The sequence below is a fragment of the Hyalella azteca genome, unplaced genomic scaffold, assembly GCF_000764305.2.
Source record: "Hyalella azteca isolate HAZT.00-mixed unplaced genomic scaffold, Hazt_2.0.2 contig907, whole genome shotgun sequence".
Classification (NCBI taxonomy): Eukaryota; Metazoa; Arthropoda; class Malacostraca; order Amphipoda; family Hyalellidae; genus Hyalella; species Hyalella azteca.
In genome coordinates, this window is record NW_025931241.1 from 126,537 (window position 1) to 138,985 (window position 12,449).

At 39.1% G+C, this 12,449-nt stretch overlaps 1 protein-coding gene across 1 annotated transcript; it reads right to left on the reverse strand.

Annotated features, from left to right (window-relative positions):
* Positions 1–1,399: 1,399 nt before the first annotated feature.
* Positions 1,400–11,568, reverse strand: LOC108680033 (superoxide dismutase [Cu-Zn]). The gene is made up of 6 exons (XM_018168797.2): positions 11,468–11,568; positions 7,404–7,521; positions 6,582–6,647; positions 5,506–5,593; positions 2,956–3,080; positions 1,400–2,131 (listed from the first exon to the last, which is right to left on the reverse strand). Exons 1-6 carry the CDS (start codon positions 11,470–11,472, stop codon positions 1,877–1,879), a joined length of 657 nt encoding a protein of 218 aa, XP_018024286.1. The 5' UTR covers positions 11,473–11,568; the 3' UTR covers positions 1,400–1,876.
* Between the last annotated feature and the right edge of the window lie 881 nt (positions 11,569–12,449).

Sequence of the window (12,449 nt, forward strand, 5' to 3'; positions counted from 1 at the left end):
TCCTTAACTGTATCGTAAACTCTTGCGTCATCGGCATACATAGAGCACTCGCTTGAAACTACCTCTGGCAGATCGTTTATGAAAAACGAAAAAAATGGACCACTTACTCTTCCTTGCGTCACGCCATTGCATACTGTTATACAGTCTGCTACGGTTCCGTTACTGACACGACACGTCGTCTACCTACTAGAAAATCTCTGTTCCATTGTAGTACATTTGCTTCTGTTCCCAAAGACTTTGTTTAACGCAACAGTTGCTCATGAGGAACACTGTCAAATGGTTTGACAAAATCGAAGTACACTGCATCCACTGGCTCTCTTTCCTCCAGCAGGAGAGTCCAATCGTTCGACAGTCTGATAGGAGATGGTTAACAGTCAAGTGATCGATAATCCTATACCTCACAACAGATTCCATTACCTTACAAGCAACACTTGTCAGACTAACAGGGCAATAGTTACCGGAGGGTACTCGCGTCAATTTTTTTGAACCATGGTGTCATGGTTTCAATTTTTTGAACTGGAGCTTCTTTTCAAGCGGACGGCAATGTTCATTCGCTCTAGGTTTTTTGAAAGAACATTGCCAAAGGGCCGGCCAGGACGGTAGCTAATTTTTTGAGCAATCTAGGATAGAAGCCGTCTGGTTCACATGACTTTTTGGGATTCAGAACGACAAGGCGCTTGAAAACCTCTTCTTCGTGTATTCCAATACCTGTTAACTTCGAGCCTACTGGGCGCTCCTCAGTAGCTGGAATGCTGTTAAAGTCCTAACTCTGAACACACTGCCAAAGAACTGTTTAAGAACGTTAGCCTTGCCCTCATCAGAGGATACCGTTCGTTGATCTAATTTCAGATCAGAAATGCCGTCCTTTGTCTTGCACTTCGAACTAGCGTACACAAAGAAGGCTTTCGGGTTCTTTTTGGATTTTTGGCAACATATTTTTTTTACTGCGGTCAGACAGCGTTTTTAGCTGGATTTCAAGCTCTTGCATACAGGTTATATTCAGGATCGCTGCGAGTTCGTAAATAGCGCTTGTAGGCTTCTTTCTTGATATTTGGCTTAGCTATAACTGTGCTGATAAAAAGTCACAGTGGATGAACACTGTGACTTTTTCTCACATACAGTGAGATAAGAAGATGCCAGACCGTGAAGACATCGGAACGTCAGAAAAGCGACCTTGAACTGCGTACGATGCTGCATGCGCAGTCAGTGACGATAGCGCAATATCGGCGTCCCGTGATCGAATTTTCGCTCGAAGCGGGGACTTCGGATAAATCAACTCTAGTTTCTTACGTCCATTTTTTCCCTGTATTTTTCATATGAGCTTTCATTTCAGTCAGTCCATTGCACAGCGAGGTAAATTTTTCACTCAACGATCGCACCATCTCACTCAAGGATTTTAGACACTTATAATTTTATTTATCTTCTCACAAACTTGCTACTGAGTCTTAAAGAAGAACATATCTCAAATAATTTTTAATCAAATATCAACTTCATTTGATGAGAGAAACGGCTAAGTTGAGTGGAGCAGATAACACTGATGCCACTGTGACTTGCATAATACCAAACCATGGAATTACTTTGATGTTTCGAATCTAATCAACAACAAGCTGTGCTAAAAATCAACTGGTCGCATTGGTTGGTAACTTGCTTCGGTTAGTCTTATGGAGCCAACAGTCGAACACGGCATTATCAATTCAACTATTGATTGTTGTTTCTTTCTCAAGTCATTTCATATTATTTTATATTAGGTCATTCTCGATTCTATGCCAGAATGAGTGGCCCAATACTGTCGTCAAAACCTAAACCTTTTGTCGTCAAAAAATATACCTAATTCAAAATTATCGTCAATAGTTTTTAAATCCTCGACGTCTGAAGTTCAAGCTCTAGCAATGACTCCGCATCCAACTCTGCCGCCAGCGTTGCCGGTGGTCTTGCTGGTCTCGTGTCCTCCTTGTCCCAGGTCGTCGCGACCCTCGTGCACGACGAAGGCTCGTCCCACGACGCTGTTGGGTCCCACCAAAGTCACCTGGTGGTCCGTGATGTCCACAAGAGCCTCGCCTCTCTCATTTGCCACGATGTTACCCAAGTCACCAACATGGCGAACGTGGTCATGGGGAGCACCGTGCACACGCTGCGCAGTCGAGTTACCAAGAGAGATTATACATGAGAGGAAATGCACGACAATGGGAAATAAATTTTAAGAAGAGGTTCAAAGGGAAAGCTCTATTGCAAGGTCCAAAAAATTATTACGGAACGGAAAAATCGAAGCGGTCAGAGGGAAGGGTATAAATTCATAGCTAATTCAATCAAAATACGATAATATTAATTTTTCTTATTAGCAGATGGCGTACTGCCAAAAGATTTCAGTCATGAAACGTGATGTGTTTCTGAATAACTTTGATCTCTGACAGAAGAAGCTGGAGGTGACATTACCATCGGTCATCTAGATACAGCAACGTTCAGCGCACGGCAGAATGTGAAAAAAAGATGTCAATACCAGCTGGACAATGGGATGGATGAGCAAGTGATCGTTAGTTAGGAAGAATGAGGTTTATGATCGAGTGGATGAGTGAATGTATGTGCCAGTGTGTAGTCAAAACAGCATGCAGGACGAGATGGATGAGCTTTTGTGGATCACCAGTATAGCTAAATGAGGTGAGCGAGAAAGCGGGTAGGCAGTATGACGGCATGAGGTAGATGAGCAAGTGGATTAACATTACAGCGGAATGAGTGGTACTGCAAATTGATTGCAAGTTTGTATTATCCACCAACTCTAGAATACAGATTGGTTAAATCTTATCAACACACGCAAGCCCGCAACAATACTTGTGCGCCAGATAGCACCGCACGTAAACAAAATGACTCAATTTGCGGACAATAATTCGTACAGCAATCATCCAGCATCTCTCAGTAGCCAAATAAAAGAAATTCACTAAATTAACCACAAAGTCGTACCTCGAAAGGGTTATAGTGGCCCCCGGTTGACTTGCAGCCCTCGGTGAGGTTGCCTGTCTGGTGGATATGGAACCCGTGGGGGCCGGGTGTCAGACCCGTGATGTGCCCCGTGATATGGGTCTTACCTATAGGTTGGCGAGTAGAAATTGGCGTTATTCATGTTTATGGATACAATATTACAGTAAAAGTTATCGTGCATAATCGTGGCTTCAAAGACAGCTTTGTTTTAGTGTATTCACATATCAGTATTGCACTGCTGTGGCTACAGTTACGCGCAGATTTATTGGCAACTTTCAACTCTAAATTTAAATATTGCACCTATGTCCAAGATACTGATGAAATATGAGTGTGCTTATATTAAAATTCTAGCCTGTTATCGTGTAAACTAATTTCTTACCTTAAAAATATATTATTCATTTAATATTTTCAGGTATATCTTATTTTGTAAATTGATTGTTGTTTTCCTCGTGCAAAATTAATGGCAACCTTTACATAAAATCAATTTAACTCATCATTGTTGATCAAGAATTCTAGGTTGATCTGAGGATGACTCTACAACATTCCAGAACATTAAAAAAGACTATGTGCCTATACTATAAACCTATACGCCAAGTTTGCGCTTGCTCAGTTAGTCGTTGGAAGCAGTCGTTTAAACACATCTCCAAGATTTTCTAAATTCAATTATGGCGAAGACTTCTGAATACTCACAGGACATAAGGAAGTGTGCAGTTGAACTACACAACAAAGGAAATGGATATCGAAAAATATCAACTCTGAATGTTCCAATTTCATCCGTAAGGAATATTATTGTCAAGTTCTGGAATGATGGGACCACTGCTAATCGAGCACGAACACGTCGAAATCGAAAATTAACCGAAAGAGATGTGCGTTCCTGCATGGAAATAGTACTAAATAAAGACCCGAAGATCACTTCCAAGGAATTGCAATCACATCTGGCTAGTACTGTGGATGTGTCAACAGTGCGATGCTACCTGAACCGCGAGAGCCTTCACGGGCGTGTAACAAGGATGAAGCCACTGTTGAAGCCAATTCACAAGGAGAAGCGTTTGGAGTTCGCCATGAAGCACATCGATGCCACTCAAGCAGAGCTCAATAATATATTGAGGTCGGACGAGACAAAGCTTGAACTTTTTGGTGTGAATGGCAACCGCTTTGTATGAAGGAAATCTGGTGATGCTCTGCTGGAAAAGAACACTCTACCAACTGTGAAGCATGGTAGTAGTAGTGGGTCCATCATGTTGTGGGGATGCTTTGCTGCTGCAGGTACTGGGAATATTTCCGTGATAGAGGGCATCATGAATTCTGAAGGACATCAACACATTTTAACTGATAATGTTAAGCTATCGGCAAGAAAACTGCATCTTGGAAGGGCATTTGTCTTTCAACAGGATAACGACCCTAAGCACACAAGCAAATCAACACAGAAATATTTTGCTTCACAGAAATTGAGTGTTGGAATGGCCTTCCCAAAGCCCAGATTTAAATACAACTGGAAAATTATGGAGGGAACTCAAGAGGCGTGTTCATAAAAGAAGACCCAGCAACATCGAAGAATTGAAGACTTTTGCCATGGACGCAGGGTGGCCACTACCACCACTACGCAGGGTGGCCCAGTGGTTAAAGTTCAGAGTACCAAGATTGGCGCAGAGAGGCGCGGGTTCGATCCCTGCTCTGTGTGCCAGTTTCTGGTCAGAATCGGCAAGGAGGCCGGGCGGTTAAGCATAGCAGAATTGTAGCAGTGAGTTGCGAGTTCGAGACCGCAAAATGCTGTGAATGTTCTGCGATGTTAAGAATCGGCGACAGGCCTACGGCCTAATAAACGCTGAAACCGCTATTATTATTTTTAAGAGTGGCGCAAGATTCGTACTAAAACATGTCAACACCTCGTAGGAACATACAAGAGGCATCTGTCTGCTATCATTGCTGCCAAGGGAGGTCACACAAAGTATTAATTTAAAGTTGCCAACAATTTATATGCCTTTTTCAAAATGTTGCCATTACTTTTGCTTTTGGTGTTTTTCTAAGAGATATAAATACAACAAAGATCTAACGTTTTACTATCCGTTATGCACAGTAATTAGATGCTCTTTGATCAATTTAACTGAAAATAAATGCAGAAATTGCAATAAATGCTTCAAATTATATTATTTCTCAAATTAAATATTTTTAAGCGTGTTGCCAATAAATATGCGCGTAACTGTATCTTGCGAGTGGGGATCAGAATTCTGTGCATGGGTAAAAAAATAGGGATCCGAAATGTGGAGTTCCGGATTCTGTAGCGCCACAAGGAAAACTTTGAACATACGTGTGTAGAGCGGACAAGCAAAAATTGCTTTGAATTTTGGTTCAGAATAGTAGTTTTATGTGTGGAAAGGGGGTAAAGGGTTTTTGAAAAGCAGGAACCTAGGGTTTTGAATGAAAAAAGAAAAGGTTAGTAGCGAAAATAAGAAACTCGGGAGATTTAAGTGGAAAAAAGTAGTAGAATATGGTAAGTGCGAGAGAAGGGAAGAGGAATGGGATGGCACTCACCAACAGGTGGTTGGTCCTGACGAAGTTTTAAGAATCCGCGGATGCTTCCCATAAGAAGGACGCTTGCTTCTTTTGGGCTGTTGCTCTCCTGAAGAGGAGGAAGGAAGAATTTTTATGAAATGATTGGTTTAAGGAAACTTATTTCTCGACATAATATTTGCTCTGTGGTGGTGAAAATTTTGTTATTTTATATTATCGATTTCTTATAGAATGGAGCTTGCATCTAATGGAGCATCTACACCCATTAAAGCCGCTTCGCCAGTTTACTTGCCACAAATGAAAAATTAAATTTCTCGTAAACTTTGAATGCGGTGGTTTGAAAGGGAGTCTCATGGTAACGAAACGAGTACTGAACATGTTCAGAACAAGCCATGGCACAGCGGTATGTTGTGCTTTATGCCTGCTCAGTTGGCCTTGGAATTTGTTTATGTGGGTAATGGCGCTACTATACGTCAAAAAAATAAGTCTGTATCACTTATTTATTAATATTTTATAATTAATATAATATTTAATATCACTTAATTATGTCTGTTAGCTACAACTAACTACTACCGTAAAATGAATAGTGTTCGTGAACAAATGTTCTAATGAAATATGCATGCATTTTTGTGATTCTAATATCATTAAGACCACTTTAATGTGACACAAATATATGTGACTAGTGTACTTGCCCCCCGGATATAAAATTATGGAATCGCTATTTTTTCGACATATCACTTAAAAATTGGTAGCAATTCCATATCCCTCTTATCTCAGATTGTCACGTGACGAAATTCATGCTTTCTACCCATGGAAAAACGACGTAGACCATCAAAATGAAGTAAGGGTAGCGATAGAACCCCCAGAAGAAAAGCTGGAAGCTACAACAGATCATGACAGTGATGCATCTGACGATGAAGTTATGTGCGATTCAGACCATCTTCCTATGAGAATTTTGCTCGCTATAATGTTCAGCCTGGGATGATTCTGTTGACGATGAGCTTGAAATCGCACCCAACCCAACCTCAAAATCAACTTGCCGTGGATTGCATATATTAATGGAATAATAATAACTCTTCGTGCAGCGAGTTACTCACATTGTCAGATGGGTAGAGCACCAGCTGGATGATGTCAGACGTACTTCGGAGGCCTTCCTTCAGAATCTAGTCGATATTTAATTTATCAGTGACATCATTTAATGGAAGCATTGGTTAGAAGTATAGTTAATAATTGCCTAGGTATTAGTGCGGTGTATAATTTTTCGCGGAAAATGTAGTTTATATTTTGCTGAATTGCTGCTGTAAATCGAAAAGTCTGAACGAAAATTGTCTTTCGTTAAAAAAAATCCTGATACTAAGAACTAAATTCATTTTAGAAGCGACTAGACAATGTTACACTTTATTATTAGGTATACTAGATGTACCTCCCATCTATCAGACACGGTTAGTGTATAATATTTTTTAGTCAAGTCAGATCTTGAAAGATCTGATAAAAAAAACAGTTTTAGACCTTGAAACTAGTCACGAACACTACAAGGAGCTGTGATAGGCTTAACTTGGCCTAACCTTCTACTTAAGCTGATATGAATATAATATTCTATTGTGAAGTATAGTGCAGCACATACACTATACTGCTATATCTACTAGGACAACTAGGTTATGAGACATGCATGCATTTCCTTTTCAATATAGTTAATAATTTGAAGAATTGAAGAATTTTCGCGTAGTGTAACATGATGGTATTTTCGACTGCTTCAGGGGCACATAATCATGCTTAAGAAAAGGCATTGCGACATAGAAAAACGTTTTAAATGTATTTATCTCTCAGAGAAATTAGTGAGACTGGTCCAAATAGCGATGTATGTTTTGTTCCTAGTTGTGGGGGTCATCTGGACTCAGTTTGGCCCGACTAATTGGTACCTGCGTCGTACCGCTGGCAGTGTTGATGTAGAGGTGCGACGGGGATTGGTTGTTTACGTAGACAGTTTGTGGGGCGGCATAGCAGGCCACCACCAACAACGAAAATGACAGAAACGTCCTGAAAAAAAAAACAATATTTTGAACACGAAAACTTAAAAAATCATAACCAAATCGAGACGAATAATAAATTCGGATTTCAACAGGCGCAAAATTTATTGAAAAATCAGTGTTTTTAAGTTTATGTACACTGTTCGAAATGGGACTGACTGGCGTTCTAGTGGCCTGTGAAAATAAACGGCTTCTCCTTTTATTCGAATGTGATACGGTTTTACTGCGTTGAATTGAAAGAAAAGGCAAAATTGTATTTTATCTGACGTATCGGCCGGCCACTGAAATGCCGGTCAGACCGTTTTAAGATATTTTCTTCTAACAGCGTATACGCTGTTAAAATTTTATACTGGACTTGGAACCTAAAGGTTTCAAGTCCAGTATCAAACTTTTATTTTAAACGCAGTTCAGTATGACCACAATTTATTCAATACGCAGACCGTTGCCTGCGATTTTAAGCGAAAATCTCAGAATTTATGCCATAATTTCCGTCTACCATCAACTTCCATGTCTCCGATAGTTTAGTTTAGAATAATTTGAGAATTATTCTAAACTAAACTAATAATTTGGACGTTTTCCGAATAACAATGCACTTTTTGCCCTCGTGCGAGTCAACTTGACCCAGCATGACCCAGTAAACGGGCGCCTCAGTGCTAAACCCGTTCTCGTCCGTGCTATGATTAAGAAATTTTGTCACATTTGATCAATGTGACCCATTCATTGTTTTTAGTGTTCGCTGCGCAATGCCGGCGCTAGTGACTTTTGCAATACGAGGGAAAGTCGAGGCGGCGGCTATACAGAGGCTTGTCACGAGAAAACCTTGGCAAGAAATTCTTTAAAAAAATCTGCAATGTGCACTCGGTGAAACGCCCCCCCCCTATTACAGGGCTGCACTGCATCGTTAGCTAATGTTACCTGTAATTTTATGCATATGTACTTATGTGGAGATGTGTGTGGTGTATTGATGTGTGTGGTGTACTGATGTGTGTGGAGTACTGATGTGTGTGGTGTACTGATGTGTGTAGTGTATTAAGATGTGTGGTAATTTAAGTCTAAGCTTCCTATCACAGGAATAACTACAAAGGTAGTTATTGACGTGTCATGTCAATAACTGTTGGACACAATTAAGTCGAACGTTGACGTGTAATGAGCTTGAGTGTGGCACACGTATCCGTGACACGCACGCGTGTTGTCCTCGACTCAACCGCGCAATTAGTTCTTCGTTCGCCACGCATCAATGCTAACAGGACATTTCCGAGCGCAAGAATTTAAATAAATAATTTTGCTACACACATATTGACATCCTCAGGTCCTTATGCATGATTGATGGATCATTACCCATTGAATATGTTCAGGGTTAGTTTGTTTGGTCTTCGTGTATATTGTTGAATATACAAGCGTGTCATTTGGCTGTTGTAGTATTGCAGCGTTATTGCAAGGTTACCACGTATAAAGCGCAGTACAAACAGTGTATACTGCAAACTGCAATCAACACGTATAGTGTCTTGTAATTATTAATTATTACATTATCTAAGAATTAATTAATTTAATTATCTAAGAAAGTTACATAATATATAATCATGCATGATTTTACTGCGGCGTACAACAAATGTGTAGTAGAATATACTGTTTGTATATGTATAGTGCAGTATGAAAAACATCGTTGAATGCTTGAGTAATCCACACAAGATATGTTGTGCATGTACATCCTGTTTCTACACTGCAGCACACAAAGCATCCTGTGCAAAGAAGAGCAGTGTGCTGTACTGCAGTGTACTGTACTGCGGAGAACTATACTGCTGCACGTTGCATTACACAGCAGTGTGCTACGTGTGCATATAATATTTATTTAAAAACATAGCCAATATATCAAAATAATGGCTGTGATATTTATATTAACATAAACAACGCATCAAAATATTGCCTAAGTTAGCACAAATAACGTCCGCACACTAAGACCGTAGGCTAAATACCTTCCCCCTAAGCACAGCTGATCGCTGGCGCTTATATACGATAAGCTACAAATATGCCTGATTTCAATCTTAAGTTCACATTTTTATGATCATGTTTAAAATTTTCAAAGTATTAGCAATATAATTCAACAGAAAAATAAAGTAAAATTATTTTATTTCCAACTTGTAATATTCTAAATTCCAATAATCACCAAAAATTCAACCGTCGGTCTTCAATTACGTACCAATTAGCAAGCATCACCTTCCAACAATCACTATTATATACACCATTAGTCTTCCAGCATCACCTTCCAACAATCACTTACATACACCATCAGTTTCCCAGCACTATACCTTCCAGCAATCACCATTCAACTATCAACAAACAAGCACAACATTATCGGTCATCACCATCCTGCCAGCACAACATATATATCTACCCGCTTTTGGTCTTCATTAATTAGTACGTAAGAATTTCCTGAAAAATTAAAAAAAAAAAAACTACGCAGTTCCTCAGCTGCCCAAACACTGCCTACCGCCGTAGGTGAATTTTTTATTTTCCATTTGATTTTACTTTATTTTTATTGAGTTCGGAGAACTCAAGGTGATTGTATGACTCGCAACTTATCCATCCTGTGTAAATGAAAGGCGAATGGTTACGTAAGCGATCGGTAGCGAGGACGGTAACTAATGTTGACATATTACTGCTTAAAGGTAAGAAAATTATATAAAAATTATATATAAAACTGATGAGAGATAATACACACATGTGAAGATTTTCATAGACGGAGATATTTTCGTCTAGTTTTTATGAAGTTGTTCATCGTGAAAATGCAGATCGATGCTGACTCATCGAACTTTGAGTAAACTTTGCGCTACAAATACGGATACAATTGGTGCAATTTTAAATCTATAAAACTGAAGAAATATTGTGTATGAAATACTAAACAAAGTCAAACGCGTGGCTTTGCCTTCTTGCTTTAGAAATCAACGTAACAAATTAGTGGTATGTTATCTGCCATTAACAAAATTAACAAAAATTAATATTTCCGTTAATTTCGTTGCCAATGCTCAAAGGTAAATCATGAAGTAACACAAAATTAATCAAAGTAAATAGACACTTGTATACGTAGTTAGAATTACATCAGTTCTTCATACAGATATAAATATATTCAGTACGTATATAGTAGATCTAATCTCCTACCCACACTAGTACCAAATTCTAACAACCTTCAGGAGTATTAGGTATTTAATGAATTAGGAGAATTAGGTCATAAAAAAGGGACAAAATCAAGTTTGTTGGCAAAATGGGTAAAAAAAGGCGCGACGACGCCTAATTGGAGCTTTTGCGAAACTTTGACGTTTATCGAAGGCAGTAAAAGTTTTGAGTGGATTTTACACTTCGAAGTACCTACGTAAAATACTTCTTTTTTCTAGTAAGAAAATGAGTGACAGCTTCCATGGTCTCTGATTGGCTGGGGTGAGCTAAGTTTTGGAATAAAGTTGGAAGTGTAACCCTAACGAAAACTAATTTTGCCTTACATGATAAAAATCTTTTTAGGTAATAATATAATTTAATATCAGTAAATTTGTGGTATATTGGTTGAATGTGACCATTAAATTCAAGGAACCTACACCTTCATGTTTCAACACGGCTAATTACGATCTTTCAACGCGATAAATTCCGAGGTTTCAACGAAATAAAAAGTTCATATAGGTTCTTGCTATGATATAATTCATCTCTGGGAATTTTGTTCACAATATCCATCGATATTTTGCAGAATACTTGGCACATAACCTCACATCATGATCAGTTAAAAATACAAGGAGAATTAAAGTTCAGAATTTGGGGTGAATTAAACATCGAACGTATACCGCATTTTCTTCCTTTCTTTGTTAAAAATCTTCAGAATTTGACACAACCTAAGGCTTAAATATGCCTGGAAATTCACATTAACAACACGACCAAATAACAAGGCACGTTGGCAGGTATCAATTTCTCACCTCATCTTACGACTACCTTTCTTCGCCGCTTGCTACGGCAGAGTGATGGTCCGCAAGTGCGAATAGCCCTTTTATATAAGCGATGTCACATGACGTTGCTTATGTTCTGGTAATCGGTAACCCGCTGCAAGTTATTAACTTTTTAAGCATGCGAAGTCTCCTTTTTGAGTTATTTAGACGAGTTAGATTTCATACGATCGTTCAGGAACCTAACTAAAGATTGACTGCACATGCAATAGTGTCCACAGGCAATGTATAGAGACCAGCAGTACAGCTTGTAACTCATGAAATGTGATTTTAATGTTATTTCAAAGCTATCTAGAATGGCAGAAGAATACAATCTCTGAATTTCTGAAAGAGCTTTCTTCATCGGTTACGGAACCAATATTACGTTTTGATATTAATAAACTTTCACATCTCTATATAATTAAAGTCGAAAATCTTCTGCATTCATTCTCGACTTTTTTTCTCGAACTTTCACTTCAGCAATTAAAGTCTTGAATCATTCACATTCGTCGTGGCATTTACCTACAGACCCGTGCATCTTCCCGAAAAATTAACTCCTTTTAATGTCGACAGTTTAGTTCAAGTTTGGTCGAGCAAACCGGTTACGACTTGGAAGCACTTCTACACTCAGAAAAAAAAAACGAACAGAGACCGCAGACCTTCGATCGTATCGCCACCGATAGTTCGTAGGAATAGAATAGAAGCAAATGCGTCTTATTCTCCGAATAGGAACGCCCTTTCTACACTAAGCCCACACCCTATCGCCGGTCCAAACTCCGTCAGGATGACCAAGGTAAGGACAAAAATTAAGTGCATCGCTATCGGACGAGTCTCTTATTTTATTATTATTACCACACTTCTATTTAACCCTCTACCAACGGACATGAGTAACCGGGCAATATTGTCTCACAAGCCTACCGAAAAAGAATACGTATATAGCTAGTGAACGCAAAATGACTTGGACTGATGGTTACCA

Bases quoted from the DNA above. Each gene is read 5' to 3' on its own strand.
- LOC108680033 (XM_018168797.2), bottom strand. The intron at 6,648-7,403 runs GTACCAATTAGT...AATATCGACTAG, and splicing joins CTGCCAGCGGTACGACGCAG to ATTCTGAAGGAAGGCCTCCG. The intron at 2,132-2,955 runs GTACGACTTTGT...TCGACTGCGCAG, and splicing joins GCCACTATAACCCTTTCGAG to CGTGTGCACGGTGCTCCCCA.